At 42.8% G+C, this 16,661-nt stretch overlaps 2 protein-coding genes across 3 annotated transcripts in view; one reads left to right on the top strand and one right to left on the bottom strand.

The window, feature by feature from the left end:
- Lsm1 (LSM1 homolog, mRNA degradation associated) overlaps positions 1-7,926 on the bottom strand; it is an 11,506-nt gene extending 3,580 nt beyond the window's left edge. The window contains exons 1-3 of one of the 2 annotated variants that reach the window (XM_023721972.1): positions 7,813-7,926; positions 4,222-4,290; positions 2,555-2,670 (exon numbers count right to left, since the gene is read on the bottom strand). In XM_023721972.1, the coding sequence (XP_023577740.1) occupies positions 2,555-2,670; positions 4,222-4,290; positions 7,813-7,873 (246 nt within the window). In that variant the 5' untranslated portion in view covers positions 7,874-7,926. Of the gene's footprint in view, positions 1-2,554; positions 2,671-4,221; positions 4,291-7,514; positions 7,739-7,812 lie in introns of those variants that run through there. The other variant, XM_004637255.2, reaches the window with a different exon arrangement.
- Positions 7,927-8,059: 133 nt separating this feature from the next.
- Positions 8,060-16,661, top strand: part of Bag4 (BCL2 associated athanogene 4) — a 46,569-nt gene continuing 37,967 nt past the window's right edge. Inside the window, exon 1 of the mRNA XM_004637253.2 lies at positions 8,060-8,365. Coding sequence (XP_004637310.1) covers positions 8,102-8,365 — 264 coding nt within the window. The 5' untranslated portion in view covers positions 8,060-8,101. The remainder of the gene's footprint in view (positions 8,366-16,661) is intronic.

Raw genomic sequence — 16,661 nt, 5'->3', positions numbered from 1 at the left:
CCTGGGCTTTGTTTTAAACAGACGATCTTGAATTATGTAGTCCAGGCTGGCCTCAAACTCATGGCAATTCTGAGTCTGGGATTGTAAGTATGCACCGCCAGGCCTGGTTTGGGATTTAAAGGAAATTAATTATTTAGCTGGTTCACAGGAAACTGAGTTCAAAAGAAAATGGTCAGTTCTGCATTCCTCAGTTTTTCCAAGTCCTGCGAGAAGGTTAGGATGTCAGCTAATTTAGGGTATCTTCCTGGAGGAAAGGTCCTTATCTCTCTCTCTCTCTCTCTCTCTCTCTCTCTCTCTCTCTCTCTCTCTCAAGTTTTTTTCAGATAGCTATGTAATTCTGGCTGGCCTTGAATCTTGAACTCACTATGTAACCCAGGCTGGCCTCTAACTTGCAGTGGTCCTCATGACTTGGCCTCCTGCATGCTGAGCTTGCACCTGTGTACCACCACGCTGGCATCTTAGATCTTTTTTATTTTTAATCCTCTTTTTTCGTGGTATCAGAGATTGAACTTGGGACCTTGTGCTTGCCAGGCAGGCACTTATATCACTGAGCTATATCCTTGGACCCTTTATCCTCTTTTTCTGTTTACCTTTGCATCTCTAAACTGGCTTATTCTTTTTTTTTTTTTTTTTTTTGGACTCAGGTCTCACTATGAGGTTCAGGCTGGCCTCAAACTCACAGAAATCTTCTTGCTTTAGCTTCTGGAATGCTGGGATTATAGGACTGCACCAGCACACCCAGCTAGCTCAGCTCCTTGCATCAATTCTTAGCCCAGATGGGTTTTTCTTTTATCTGACTGTTTCATCTGGCTTTTTTGAACATCTACTCCTAACTAAATTAAGCTACTACAAAATGACATGTTAAAAGATAGCTACAAACTGAATTACTCAAAAGAGTTCTGTAAACTGAATTAAGGTATGGCTAGGTATTAGGAAACTATCAAAAACTTAAAAAAAAATAGATCAAATGCCAAAGTTTTGGGTAAAAAAACAGAACAGCTGGTTACCAGTCCTTCCTCCCTCTTATCTCTGTGGTGCTACAGATGGAGCCCAAGGCCTCATATATGCTAGGCTGCTGCTCTACCAGTGAGCTACACCCCAACTCCAGCCCTTTTTTTTTTTTTTGCAGAACCGGGGATTGAACTCAGACCCTTGCACTTGCTAGGGAAGCGCTTATTCCACTGAGCCATCTCCCTGGCCCCTCAATTATTCTTGAAGGGATTTTTGATGTTGCATTTCCTGGCAAACCCACTGATCATAAGGGGCAGAGTTTGACTAAAAGTTTAAGGTACTAGCTTGTACACGGATATACAAGGTACCACAGACCACAGCGACAGTACTTCAGAAGGGTCTGAGCCTGGCACCTGAAAACTGGCCTTTCTGGCACAGATTCAGACTCCTCCCTGCCTCCTGGTTGTGACTCAAAGATTTGTGCAAAGCTGATATACACCCTCAGGCCAGGGAATAGAGGGATTTTTCCTACAGCCATTCCTTCTACCTGCCTTCTTTAAAAATATGAAGAATACACTGGATATGCAATGTGTCTTACTTCAAATACAGATTACTGTGATGAACAATTTATACCCAATTTATTTAAACAGTTGCAGGATATTCCAATGTATGTAAGTCATACTTTTGTAACCCAATATATATAAATCAGCGTCTTCAGTTTTCTGCTAGCAGAGATATCAGAAATATTGCATTAATAAGCAAATTTATGTTAAATTTTTGGTTTTTTTTTTTTTGGTGGCCAGCTCACCCGCCCAGGGGTGGGGCTGGCACTGCATGTGGTCTGGCGCTGAATGTGGTGCTGAGGATCGAACTGTGGCCCTTGAACCTGACTAAGCTTGCCTAATCAGGTGTTTTAGACCACTGAGCCCTAAAAGAACATTTTTTTTTTTTTTTTGAGACAGGGTATTGCTATGTAGTTCAGGCCTCACTAGGTACCCCATGCTGGCCTCAAATTCATGTGATCCTTCTGCCTCAATCCAAGTGCTGGGATTACAAGTATGCACCACCACACCCACCTAAAAGAAAAAACAAAAACAACTAGATAGGGTTTCTCCCATACAGTTCAGGCAGGTTTTGAATTCATTAAGGAGACCAGGCTGGCCTTAAACTCATGGGCGATCCTCCTACCTCAGCCTCCAAATGTTGGATTATAGTTGTATGCCACCATGCTTTGTTCTCAGCTTTCATTATTATTAATTTTTTTCATTGTTATTTTTTAATGCATTAAAAAAAAAAAACTACTGTACAATCAGTATTTTACCAAAAAAAAAAAATTTTTTTTTTCACTGAGAATCACACTCAGGATGGTGTATTTGTCAGACAGAAGCTTGTGCCACTGAGCTACATCCCCGGTCCTCAAAATCTTTAAAATGTCAAAAATACTGGAACAAAGCTGATTACTTTTAGTAACATCCCTAACTCAGTAGGTACCTGTGAGAAGCTTGATAAAATGTGGAAATTATTTTTTTTTCCCTCTTGAAAAGACAGAAACCTAACTAGCATGAATAGCAAGATCCATAACAGCTTAACAGTTTTCACTTACTATTTCTCCTAGTAGGACCACATTTTCTCCTCTGACCACAAAAATCCCTCGAGGAATATCACCGTATTTTTTGCCCACATGAATACGTTCCACAGTCTGATGTAGCACTAAGTTAGCTATAAGTGCACAGGGAAGAAACAAAGATATTTAGTTCATATTATTGGGGGAAGGTCTAGCAATTATTCAGTTATGGCATTTTGAGAAGAAAAGATTTTACTAAACAAAATTTCCAAATTTTCTAATTCTGACAAAAACAAAAATTTCAAAGTAATCTTTTATTTCACTGAGTAAGACATACAATTTAGGAAATCTTTTTTTAAGACAGGTTTTTTTTTTTTAACTACTATACAGTTCAAGCTGGCCTAGAACTCAGCAATCCTCTTGCCTCAGCATCCCAAGTACTGGGATTATAAGCATGTGCCACTGCACCCAGCTCTTATCTATTTTCCCTCTACTTAGGAAACCTTTAAAGATTGAGATTACTTTGGATTATGTTGAATAAGTCATGAATGATAGCACAAATAAATTCTGAAATATAAATTCTAGTATTAACTGCTAATATCAACATGGCTACAAAAATAAATACACACACACACACACACACACACACACACAGGAATTTAGAACACCTGAGCCTAAACAACCACCAAAATTAAACTGTTTTTTTGAAGGAAAGGACTTTTCTCTGTTGCACGTATGTGACTTTAACCTAGTGTTATGTATCCATGGATTATGACACAGGAAAAACTTTTTTTCCATTTAGTCAGATAAACATCCCTGGTAATCTGAAACTCAATATTTACTCTTTACATCTCAAAGTACTATATAAATTTAAAATTCAGAACTCTAATGTGTTAAAAATAATTATTTTTCTTCTTTCTATTATTTGAAGTAAAGCAGAAACCTACGTCATACCTTGTTTCTTTTTCTGACAAGAGGTTTTGCTTGGATGGTCAGGGAGAGCTTAAACTCCTAAGCTCAAGTGTCCCTACTACCTCAGCCTCCTGACTAGCTGAGACTACAGGTGCACGCCACCATGCCCTGGTATCTTTTATAATTCTTGCATTTCACTTACGTTGTTTTTTTCCATGTTCGAAACTAGTAATCTTAACAAGTACCTTAACAACACAGATGTGAACTGAGAAGTTCTTAGAAACATAGATGTCTTAACTTTAGAAAAATATAGACTGCAAAACAAAAGATGTACACTCCTGAGTTTGCTGGATCCCTACATGTAAAATATCAAGTTTAACATTAAGCTTCAGGAAATGCCTTTCACCCACTTTTCACTGGACAGGGAGGGATTACCTTTAGTGCAGGAAGTGCTTTGAAGAGTAGGAGCACCCAAGCCAATGTACAAATGAGCAGCCTTTCAGTGGACTGAGTTTATTTCTACCATTTGGCTCCCTCTAACGGGGGAAATAAAAAAACAGTCCAAAACATGGTAGTGAAGACCAGCTTAGAAACATGCGCCTATAGATATACAAGCTTTTGCAACATATAATCATAATGTAGAAAACAATGATTTACTCACTCAACACAATCCCATTACGCCAGACACGTGTAGAAAATGTGCAGATAAATTTTAGTAAGAAATAACAAAAAAATGCAATAGGTGGCTCTTACAGTCTAGAGAATTAAAGGGGAAGTCCATAGTTAATACATACCAAATTGATCAATGCTTCTTAAAAAGCCTATAAGTGTTCTTCCATCTCGTAGCAGGACCAAATGTTTTTCTGAAGGGATAAAAAAAGATCTTTAGAACGCTGTCTGCCTCAGTGAAACCATAAATAGTTTAATCTGTACTACTTCTCCTGGTGATGCAGTTAAGGTGAAGTTCATTGGGAAAATGGCAGCAGTACCATGGCAGCCAGGCACTGGACTAGAGTTCAGTGTGAGAAGAATTGTGCATCAGGGTTAGAAAGCTGACCCAACCTCCTGTTAACCGTCTCAGTGCCATGTTGCTTTGTGTATCTGAAAATTGAGAAACTTAGTCCAGATGATCTTTATGATCTTAATCTTAGACTTTCAATCTAAAATACTTTCACCGGGCATGGCAATACACACTGTAATCCCAGCAACCAGGGAAGCTGAGGCAGGAAGATTGCAAGTTGGAGGTGGGTTGGGGCATTTTAGTGAGACCTTGTCTCAAAAATAAATTGACAGGGTTGGGGACATAGCTTAGTGACACAAGTACATGCCTGGCAAGTGCAAGGACCTGGGTTCGATCCCCGGCATATCCCTAGGCCCTTGAGCCATGCTGGCCACTGAAACCAGGCGTGGTGGTACATGCCTGTAATCCCAGGGCTGCAGAGGCTGACACAGGAGGATCACTATGAGTCCGAGCTGTGTAGTGAGACCCTGTACCAAATAAGTAAATGATTTTTTAAAAATAAAAATGAGAACATGACAATATGCTAGAGAAGAAATTTAATATTTACTGAGAATTATATTCGGTTCTGGAGTCTCAAAATACATGAGATCAACCTTATGAATTTCATTGTAGGGAAAGACAAAAACTACATATTCTGATTAGTACAACAGAATAAAAAGGTACCATGAGATGGGCAGGTGAAGTTACAGAAGCCAGGGAAGCTAGGGTGGCGAGGGAAACTCTGCACAGGTAGCTGTGAGACAAGACTGAACGACAAGAATCCACTTTTTGGAGAAGTGAGAGTTGTCAGCCGTTAATTTATGTAACGTCAAGCATAAAGTTTCTGGATATAGAAGAGAGGGGAAGTGATTTTTCCCTTGGAGGAATTTACTGTATTCCTTAGGCTGTAATTAAGTACCATGAGCAAATAAATCTTAATTACATGAGACTTTAGGCAGAGAAACTGTTTCCACCTGGAACAGGTACTGGAGTTGGACCCAAAAAGTAAATAAACTTCGGCCATGAGAAAGGAAGAAAAATCTGTAAAACAGGCAGAAGTCAAAAAAGAAAAAAAGATTGTATATCCATCTGTGTGGCTAAAAGATATAAAGACAAAGGGAAATAAAAAGAGCTAAAGTCAGAAAAGTACTGAGGGAACTGCCCATGATAGTGTACATCTGTAATTCCAGCACTTGGAAGGCTGAGGCAGGAAGACTGCCAGTTTGAGGTCAGCCTGGGCTGAACAGTGAATTCAAGGCTGACCTCGACTACACAGCAAGACTCTGTCACAAAATAAAACAAAACTATTGGGGAAGGCTGAATTGGGATTTGACTTCAGGAAATACTGAAGATTCACTAACTGGTAAACAAGAGCAGTTTATGAGGCTCAAATCCATATAGGAGACCCTTAGGGATTTAGAGAACACAGCAAACCAAACTCACAACTCAGATCACCTGTTTTGGGAAACACAGAGTCACAAAATAAGAAAATCAGCAACCAGTATTACAGAAAGCAAGAATGCCCAGAATGAAGAATCCTATGACGATAGTATCATAATGTTACCGAGCTGAAAACTCAGAGGAGGGTCCCAGACTGACATCTGAAGAATGTAGCTTCACTAGTGTGCTCACAGCAAAGATTAGATTTCAGGGGCAAGGTGGTCAGGAGATACAGTCAAAAAGGGATGACTCAAGATAGTAACAAAGAGGGATGGCTGGTGGAAAAGACAGCAGATAGGAAAGAACAATGCAGAGTGGAAGCTTCCTGAAGCAAAGAGCATTACATAAGGAGTAGTACTTCTTTCCAAATGAGGGGGTGAAAATACAGAAAAGAAGGAAAAAAAGACGGAAAGAAAGAAAATACAGAAAGAGGGAAGACATAGGAGAAAGTATGTGTGCCTAAGATTTGGGAAGTGAACGGTATAGCGAATGGTTTTAAATTTTTCAGTAAAGGAGGGACTTGCAATCCACAAACAGGTACAGTTTAGTGGGATTGACAAAGTAGTAGGATGTGTTAGGGCATTGGTCTGTAACCTTTTTGCCACTAGGGTCTGATTTCTTGGAAGACAATATTCCTAGGGTGGGTGGACTACATGGGGATTTTGGAATGATTAAAGAGCACGCAGCCAAAATCCCTCCCACTTGCAGTTCACTGTAGGCTCAGGCTCCTATGAGAATCTAAGGTTACAGCTGATCTGACAGGAGGTGGAGCTCGAGCGCTAATTCCAGCAATAGGCAGCGGCTGTAAATAACTCAGGAAGCTTTAGTCCTGCCTCCGGCTGTGCAGCTGGGTTCCTAACAGGCCACAGACCCGGCCAGAGGTTAGAGACCCCTGTGTTGGGGCTTCGGATAACTGAGATTTATCAGAGATAAAGGTCATGCTCAAACAACTAAAATAAGTTATATTCTTCTGACTTATAGATATGTTTATAAAGTGGTTATTATAGTATTTGGTTGAAATTACATTAATGATCTCAGATAACTATAAAATGAGAAAGTGAACATAGACTCACTCTAACCTGCATAGTTACAGTAACTATGGACACAAGCAGGGCGATCCTTTTAGTAAAGTAAAATTATTTAACAAAAAAAAAGTTCGAAGTAACATAGTCTTTCTAGGAAGTACCATGTCTGGCTCACTACCATAACGTGAAAGTGCTAATGACTCTCACAATAAAGGCCACTTGCAAGTGGTTACACAACAGAAAGCCCACTTTAACTGCTAATTAAATCTAACTGCTGTTGTCTCAATGTTTTTGCAGTTTTTATGTACTGATACTTCAAAATATTGTAGGTGGAAGACAGTGGACGCGGGAGAGGTCTGCTGGGTCACCTTTGCCTTCAGGCCTCGGCTGCCACAAGCCTCGGCAGCAAGAATGAATTCCACACCGAGGGCTGGCGTGGATCGCGGGGGAGAGGGGTGTGGAGCAAGGCGGCAGGCGCGGAGCCGAGGCTGTCAACGCGGCCGCCTAGCTCTCAGCGCGGAGCACAGCGCCGGCCCGGGCTCTCTCCACGAGCTCCCTCACAAGTGGCGCCCGCCCGAGAAGGGGCCGCCCCGGCTTCGCCGGGAAGAGACGAGCTACTCACTGTCGATGTCCTCAATGAGGCTGGCGGTGCCGGGCATATAGTTCATTTTGAACTTAGCTGAGGCTGTGATGGATAGCGGAGGTGGGACAGCGCGTCTGACACCTCCTGCCTCCCACCGCAGTCGCCACCTTGGCGGGACCGGGAGAACCCCGACCCAGACCAACACTTTTGCTCCGGCGTGCCGCGGCCCCCGCCTGCCGGAAGCGCCTTCATCTTCCCCACCCACTTCCGGTTACCGCAAACCCGTTCCCCGGAAGAGGAGAGCCAGCTAGGCATCCGGGTACACAGCTCTACCAACCCTGATAAGCGGGGAAGAAGAATACAGGTTGGATAGACAGTACGAAAATGTATGTTCCCATTTAAGAACACGGCCCCTGGTCCTCTCCGCCCTCGTCTGAAGCCCTGCGAACTCGGGTCGCGGTCCTTCAACGCCCCCAGCTCGGCGGCAGGAGGGGCGGGACCCGGCCTGGGATTGGCTGTTGTCGTCCGACCCCCTTCAGTGCTGTCCTGTCCCACTCGCCCTGCAGCGCCTGCGCAGTGGGCCGCCGTGGGGGCGGGGCGGGAAGCGCTTCAGGGCGGCGGAGCCCATGTCTGCCCTGAGGCGCTCGGGCTACGGCCCCAGTGACGGTCCGTCCTACGGCCGCTACTATGGGCCGGGGGGTGGGGATGTGCCCGTGCATGTACCTCCACCCTTGTATCCTCTTCGCCCCGAACCTCCCCAACCCCCCATTTCGTGGCGGGTGCGCGGGGGCGGCCCGGAGACCACCTGGCCCGAAGGAGGAGGCGGCGATGGCTACTATTCCTCTGGGGGCGTCTGGCCAGAACCTGGTCGAGCTGCTGGAAGTCACCAAGTGAGCTTTGCACCGTTTGTCCTGGGGGAACCAACAGGGGGTATCTTTGGTGGTGGGAGGTGAGGGCCGTTGGGGGTTTGTAGCTCCAGGGTTTGTCGTGGCCCGGGTTTCTTTTCTTTTTTGCGTGGGGTGGGGTGTGTGTTGAAGAGATCTGTGGGAGGAAACGCTTATTCCTTTACCCGACGTTTCTGCTTCGGCCACTCGGTGTTTGTATATTACCATTAAAAGGGTGAAAAAGATGCTGCGTTGACTGCCTAAGCATAGTAGCTAGCTGCGGGTCTCTGCGCGGGCGCCGTTGCTGGAGTGACTGGGCTCTGCTCGAGCTGTGGCAATTTATCCAGCGTGGCCAGGGTGACTGTAGCCTCCGCCTGTCGCTCGGCAAACCCTCCCGAGGGAAGGAAGCCTGAATGAGGGGAGAGGTGCCCGGGCGTTTAGCCCTTTGCTCCTACAACTTTGCTGAGATTGACTCTTGCGGTAGTCAGTGTTGTAAAAGCATCTTTACGTGCATTATTTTATTTAACAGTAACAAATTTCAAAGTGCGTGTTATTATGGCACCTTATTTTCAAATTAAGAAGGTGGCTCTGAGAGGTAACATCTCTGTATACCAGCCAGAAATACGTTTCTGTTTTGTTAATGCAGTATTTTTACCAGGAGGCGATCATTATTATAGTATGGAATCACACTTCTTTCGTTCAAGAGATGCAACTTCCTCATTTGGTGAAAATGTAATAGTGAAATTCTCATACATTGCTGGTGGGATTGTAAAATGATATCTATTTGGGAAGATAGTTTGGCAGTTTTTCAAAATATGAGTAGTATTGTGTGTTCACTCTTGGGTGTATACCCAAGATAATTGAAAATATATTCTCGTTAAAACTTTACACACATGTTGATAGCACCATTATTGTTCATAATAGCCCAAAGTAGAAATAAGACAAATGCCCAGCAACTGATGAATGGATTAATAACAAAATTGATATATTCATTCAATAGAATATTGTTGGGTCACAGGCTTGAAGTACAAGTGCACACCACAACGTTTATGTAAAATGGCACAGGAGGCAAATTTACGGAGACAGTAATGTTAGTGTTTGCCAGAGGTTTGGGGACTGGAGATACTGAGCAGCTTATAGAGTTGTGGGTTTTTTGATTTTTTTTTTTTCTTTATTTTTTGAGATGGAGTCTTGCAGTGTAGTTTAGGCTGGCTTTGCAGTCACTGCAGCAGTCTTTCTGCCACAGTTTCCTGAGTGCTGGGATTATACAGCATGTTTTTTGGATTTTTTTTTTTTTAAGTTATGAAATGTTCTCAGTTCAGTGGTGATGGTTGCACAAGTGTAAATGTGTTAAAGATCACTGAGTTGAGTGGCTTCCACACCTCCAATGGGGGGGGTTTATTTTTATTTTACATTTTTAAAAAATGTATTTGGTACAGGATCTCACTACGCAGCTTGGACTAGTAGTAATCCTCCTATTTTCAGCCTCCCCAGCACTGAGAATACAGGCATGCATCACCATGCCCAGACTCAGTAGCTGGCACTCAGTAGCTGGCTCAGCCCACCAGCTTGGCACACCAGCTGAGCGGGGAGTGGGGGTGGTGGTGGTAAGGCATGTGGAATCAAACCCCAGTCGTTGTGCTTACCTAAGCAGGCCCTTAATCTGCTGAGCTATCTCGCCAGCGCTAATGGGTGGATTTTATGTGTTAACTATATCTCAAAAATTGTATGAGAAAAAAATGTGTGCCAGTGAGAGGAAGGATCCATATTTTCTGTGCTTGGTGAATGAAATGATTGGCCTGTGTCTCATTTACTCTTCTCTCATTGCTGGGATGAATACCAGACACCCAAAATGAAGGAAGGAAAGGTTTATTTAGCTCATAGTTACTTCAGGTTTTAACCCCTACTCAGCTGGCTCCAAGGCAGAATGACACAGGGCAGAGAACAACTGTTCATTGTGGCAGCAAAGGGCAGAGAGCAAATGAGAGAAGTAGTGGTAACAATGGCTACCGAGGGCAAGTCTGTCTCTCTCTTAATGGTACTTTCAGGCTGTCTGCCCTGGGCTGGGTGTAGCACTCACACCCATAATTCCAGCAGTACTCAGACCCATAATCCCAGCCTTGGATCAAAAATTAATCACAAATGCTAAAAGCCCATGCCAGGATTTACATGAGACTTTTGGGGGACAACTAGACACAAACCATAATAGCCTATAAGTACCCAACTTAAAGATCACTTAAAGAGAAATAGAAGGGGACCTTTGAAGTGCTGACTTACTTTTGTTGAACTTGCTGTGTTATTAAAGCAAAAATGTGTTTGCTTGGGTAGAGCTAAGAACAGTTCAGACAGACTCAAAAAGTTAAGACTTGTACAGGCAGCTGTGCTTGGTAGTTGGAGGTAAAACTGGATGTGTGTAATGGGCATTTGAAAAATTCGTACTTTATTTTTGAGGTTGGTGATTTTAAAACTCTAAAAAGTATGGGATGAGACCCTCTTACACAGTAGTAGAAAACTATTTCAAAAGATATGCATTGTCTTTATTGTTTTCAATATGTTTTATGATTTTGTGTTGTCAAATTGATCAAACTAAAAAATTACCAAAAAAACCCCTTAAAATATTGCTGTTTAAAAATTGTACTTTATGGACTAGAAGCTTCAGTGTCTCTCGTGCACCCACTGGAAATGCAGAAATCTGTCTTTTTCCAGATGTTCTGCTGCAGCTTATTAAGATCCCCAGTGATTTACATTCATGTTAATGTTTAAGAGGCACTGCAGTATAAAATTGGCTGAATGAGATACTGAACCACAAAAAAGATTTAACTACATTAACATATTTAAATGTGGCAGGGGAAAATTAGAAATGTACCATTTTCTCCTTTTTTTTTTTTTTTTTAAGCTTTGAAGAATAAAAGTTTTCCTACCCTGCTAACTGCCTAGAAAGTATAGTGAAAGCTAGAAATGGTAATGCCCAGCACTTGGAAGGCTGAGACAGGAGGATCATCATGAGTTAGAGGCCAGTCTCTGCTACATATGAGACCCTGTCTTGGGGGCCAGGGAGATGACTCATGTCTCAAACAAAACTAAGGGCTGGCCTGATAGCTCAGGGGACTAAAGTGCTGCTTTGGCAGAGCACAGCAGGTAGGGCTTCCATCCCAGGTGATCGTGCTGGCCCTGCTCCCGGGGCATGCTGAGATGGTGATTGAGACTGGGCATGGTGACAGGGAGCCTGTAATCTCAGCACTTGGGAGGCTGAAAACAGGAGAATCACTGCAAGTCCGATCTATGTAGTGAGACCCTATAGACCCTGTAGACCCTGTCCTAAATACAGAGAGAGGAAAAAAGAGAGAGAGAGAGAGAGAGAGAGAGAGAGAGAGAGAGAGAGAGAAAGAGAAACAAGAAGGTATAGTGTAGGTACCAGTATGTTTACCCTGTAGTCTGGTTCCTGACCCAGCAGCATGTGTATCCTGTAGGAGCTTGTTGGAAATGTGATGTTTTAGGTCCTATCCCAGTGCTAACAAGACCCGTAGGAAATTTGCCTATTTTCCCAGACAAGTTATCAAGAAAGCATGCCAAAGCAGATTGGCAGTTGCTTAATAACCTCAACTTGGAAGTGACACACTGTCCCTTTCACCATCTGTGACCTGTCTTAGAACATTGCAGTACCATGTAGGAGGAGAGGAGATAGAGAATATTGTAGTTATATTAGGGAACAGCTGTATCAGGAGGGAAACTCAGTTGAATTTCCAGAGGAGTTCAGAGGAGAGATACATAACAAACACATGCATCTGAGCTGTGTCTAAATGTACAGATTTTGGGCTGGGGACATAGCTCAGTAGAATAAGCACTTGCCTGGCAAGTGCAGGGTCCTGAGTTCAATCCCCTGTACCACTAAATAAATAAATAAATAAATAAATGTACAGATCTTTCCCTAACATTTTATTATCTAAATTCCAAACATACAGACAAGTTGAAAAAGTTTTAAGTGAATACCTATGTTTGTACCAGCTAGGTTCTATAGTGAGCACTCTACATTTGCTTTTATCACATCTATGCATTTTGGTTCTTGGATGCATTGATAGATTTGAAAGATTTTTTTTTTAAGGTGGTTTGGCAGTGTAGTTCAGGCTAGTCTTGAACTCACTGTGTAGCTCAGGTTGCCTTTTTTTAAAAAATTTATTTATTTAGTGTGTGTGTGTGTGTGTGTGGCCAGCTCAGCCCACCAGGGGGCGGGGCTGGCTGGCATGTGGTGCTGGGGATTGAACCGAGGTCCCTGTGCTTTGCTAAGCTTGTTCTAAGTAGGTGCTTTAGACCGCTGAGCCATCTCACCAGCCCTCAGGTTGCCTTTGACCTCATGTCAGTCGTCCTACTTCAGCCTCCCAGCTGCTGGGACTACAGGTGAGCCCCACCATGACCAGCTGGTAAGACTTTTAAAAACATTTTATGTTTTTTTGTTTTTTTAGCACTCTTTTTTTTTTAACATTTATTTGTGTGTGTGTGTGTGTGTGTGTGTGTGTGTCCAGCTCAGCCCACCAGGGGGCGGGGCTGGCTGGCATGTGGTGCTGGGGGATCGAACCACGGTCCCTGTGCTTTGCCAAGCTTGTTCCAAGTAGGTGCTTTAGACCACTGAGCCATCTCTCCAGCTCACATTTTATGTTTTTGATTAAGGGTCTTGCTATGCAGTTTGGACTTGTAGTGATCCTCCTATCTCAGCCACCCCAGTGCTGGGCTTACAGGCGTGTGCCACCATGCCTGATTTTAGTGGCCAGCACAGTACATCTGGCATTCTGGGGTCAGTACTGCATGCGAACCCGAGGCCTTGCACTTTCCAGGTGGGTGCTTATGCCACTGAGCTACCTCCCCAGACCCCAAGATATTTTTACAGATAAAATTTGGTGTATCCTTGGAAGTGAAGGATATGTGGAAAGATGCTTCTGACATTTTAGTATTTCACATAATTGGAATAAAAAGGATGAACATGTTTTTGTGGGAAAGTAATGTATGAAGAAAGCGTTGGCAAGGAGCAATATGCTGCCTTTATTTCAATTCTGTAGGAAGCCAGTTAGAGTGGTTGCTCTGTGCAACCATGGATGCAGTACATGGAACTGACTAGAAAGAAACTTGTAATTTTCTGACTTTTTGTTGTTGTTGAATTTTAGTCTTTGCAGCAGTGAGGAATTGGCTGAGGGAAGAAAAAGTTAAGTGTGGGGCACAGGAGGGCTAGAGATGGTACACCAATTACAGGTATGCACTGCCATGCTTGGTTGAAAAACACTGACCATTGACATTGAGTGATTTCATTTCTCACCAGGACATTTTGAGTACGATTCAGAAATTTGTGAGTGAAGACCAACTGCCTCATCTAGTCCCCACTCTCCCTAGCAACTTACTGAGTTACCAAAACTGACCTTGAACTTCTGGGCTCAAGTGATTCTTCTGCCTCAGCCACCCAAATACCAGTGACTACACATATACCGCTACACCTGATTTGAATACATGTGCTTTTCTGTGGTTTTCTAGGGACAGGAAAAACATCTGTCCATCAGTCCTCCTTGCCCAGTGATGGTGAACCTTTTAGAGACCAAATGTCCAACTGCAACCTCAAACCCACTTTTCTTTCTTTCTTTTTTTTTAAAAAAATTTTTATTTATTTATTTATTTATTTATTTATTTATTTTGTGTGTGTGTGCCCAGCTCAACCTACCAGGGGGCGGGGCTGGCTGGCATGTGGTGCTGGGGGATTGACCGTGGTCCCTGTGCTTTGCTGAGCTTGTTCGAAGTAGGTGCTTTAGACCACTGAGCCATCTTACCAGCCTTTCTTCCTTCCTTCCTTCCTTTCTTTCTTTCTTTCTTTCTTTCTTTCTTTCTTTTTTTTTTTTTTTCAGAGCTGGGAATTGAACTCAGACCCTTGTGCTTGCCAGGCAAGCACTTATTCAACTGGGCTATCTCCCTAGCCCCTCAAACCCACTTATTAATTGCAGATGTCAACACTGCAATTAAACCTGAACACTGAAAGTTTAGTTTTGAAAAAATAACTCATACATTTGTAATATCTTTTGTCGTAAAAGAAAAATACAGTAACATGTGTGCCATGTTTCTGCTGACTGAGGAATATGCTGGTAGTTCAGGAACCAGTACTGAGCTTTGCCAGCACAAGTGATATTTCAGACATGTTAGTTGAGCTTGGTGGTATATTCCTATAGATCCAGCACGAGAGAGGCTGAGACATCCTGTTCTCTGTGGTGGGTTCAAGGCTGGCCTAGATGACACAGTGATGGGCAGCTGTGGGGTGGTCAGGAAAGAAAGCTCTAAAACTAGCTATCCTTGGCATGTATCAAGGCAGAGACTTAAAGTATCCACAAGTCTTTGGGTAATTGAGGAATTCACTGGAAGTACTAGCTTGTGCTTCATTGCTGCCTGTCAAAGGTCATTTCTACCTTGCAGTCTCAGGGTCTGAGTCTCTGATTTGCTGACTCCTGCTTCTACCTAGACCATATTATAAATGAAGAGGAAATGGATGTGAATGAGGGTGGCATAGAGATAGGCCAAGGGCTTTCAGCCTGTGCTGCAGGCTCCAGTGTGGCCTTGGGAAAGGTGACAAAGGAGACTGTATGTATACTCTTTTTTTTAAAAAATGTATTTAGGACAGGATCTACAGGGTCTCACTACGTTGATTAGACTCGTAGTAATTCCCCTGTTTTCAGACTCCCAAGTGCTGGGATTACAGGTGTGTGCCACCATGCCCAGTCTTAATCGCTGGTCTCAGTATACCCCGGGGATCAAACCCTGGCTGCTGCGCTCTGCCTAAGCAGGTGCTTTAGTCTGCTGAGCTATCTGGCCAGACCTGTATGTATACTCTTGCACAAGGTATCTGCTCCAGTCTGGACCGGTTGCATTTCAAAATAAGGAGAAGAGTACAAAGTCCCAACACATAGAAATGGTAAATTATCCTAATTATACTTTGTGTATATGTACCAAATTATATCATGCCTCATACATATGTACACATACTATTGATCGGTTAAAAAAGAACTTTCCACAATATACAGAAATAATGTGGAGTTTGTGCATAAAGTTACTTTGAATAAACTTAATGTTACTTGGAATGTATTTACTGGCCAAAATGGCAGACATTGAGTACGTGCTTGGTGTTGGCACCAATGAAAATACTAGATTTAGTTCCCTCACTGCTGTGCTTTTTTTTGTGCTGGGAATTGAACTCAAGTCCTTGCACTTGCCTGGCAGGCACTGCACTACTGAATTACATTTCTAGCCTAGCATTCCTTAACTGCTGCTTGTCAAGTTCCCAGAGACTTGTCTGTTGTTGAGTCCTAGAAACCAAAGGACTCAGAGATGAACTGGTGCCTGGGGGCCTTGTGCTGAAGCCATGATCACCCTAGGTTGAAGAACTCCATCCAGGTCAGGTGAGTAAACAGCCAGGGCAGATGCTTAAAGCTGCTTCTTGGAGCAGGGCTATACAAAATAATTACTGTATAATGAACAAATATCTTACTGTGCTGGCCATTGTTCTTTTTCCACCTTAAGGCTTTTTCCTTCATATGTTTGGATGACAGGGAACATAAGGCTTTCTTGTCTTACCCCATAAAAGGCTTCCACATTGTACTACTGCTCTTTTTTGACACAGGGTCTCACTAAGTTGATAAATTTCAGGGGCTCGGCTTAAATCTGGCGATCTTCCTGTCTCATCTTTGTAGAGGCTAAGATTAAAGGCATGTGCCATCATACTTGGCTCATGGTAAGGCTTTCCAGTCTAATGTGGTACAAGTGTATTTCGACTCAAGTTGCAAGTTTCCAAATCTCATCTTTTGCACTGTCTCTGTATCTACTGTTTTGTTTGTTTGTTTTTGTTATATTTGTGTTAATTTATGTATTTTTTGTAGTACCAGGGATTGAACTCAGGACCTTGTGCATGCCAGGCAGGCACTAATGCTGCTGAACTGTCTGCCCGGCTGTGTTTATTTATTTATTTATTTTTGAGATGGGGGTCTCACCATGTAGTTCAGGCTGACCTTGAATTTACAGTGATCCTCCTCTCTCAGCTTCTTGAGTGCTGGGGATTACACTATGCCTGGCTTCTGTGTCTCCTTTGAATGATGAATTTCTGATGAAATGAGTTCTACTTTTACAACTGATATATTTCATTGAAGTAGAAGAATTATCAGGTTCCTGATAATAATTTTTAAAATTTCTTCATTTATTTAGTTATTTTTGAGACAGGATCTTACTATGTAGTTCAGGCTAGTTTTTTTTTTTTTTTTTTTTTTTTTTTTTTTTTTTTTTTTTT

The sequence above is a fragment of the Octodon degus genome, unplaced genomic scaffold, assembly GCF_000260255.1.
Source record: "Octodon degus isolate 3935 unplaced genomic scaffold, OctDeg1.0 scaffold00088, whole genome shotgun sequence".
Lineage (NCBI taxonomy): Eukaryota > Metazoa > Chordata > Mammalia > Rodentia > Octodontidae > Octodon > Octodon degus.
The sequence above is the reverse complement of the archived record's forward strand: the minus strand, read 5'-3'. Positions and strand labels throughout refer to the sequence as shown.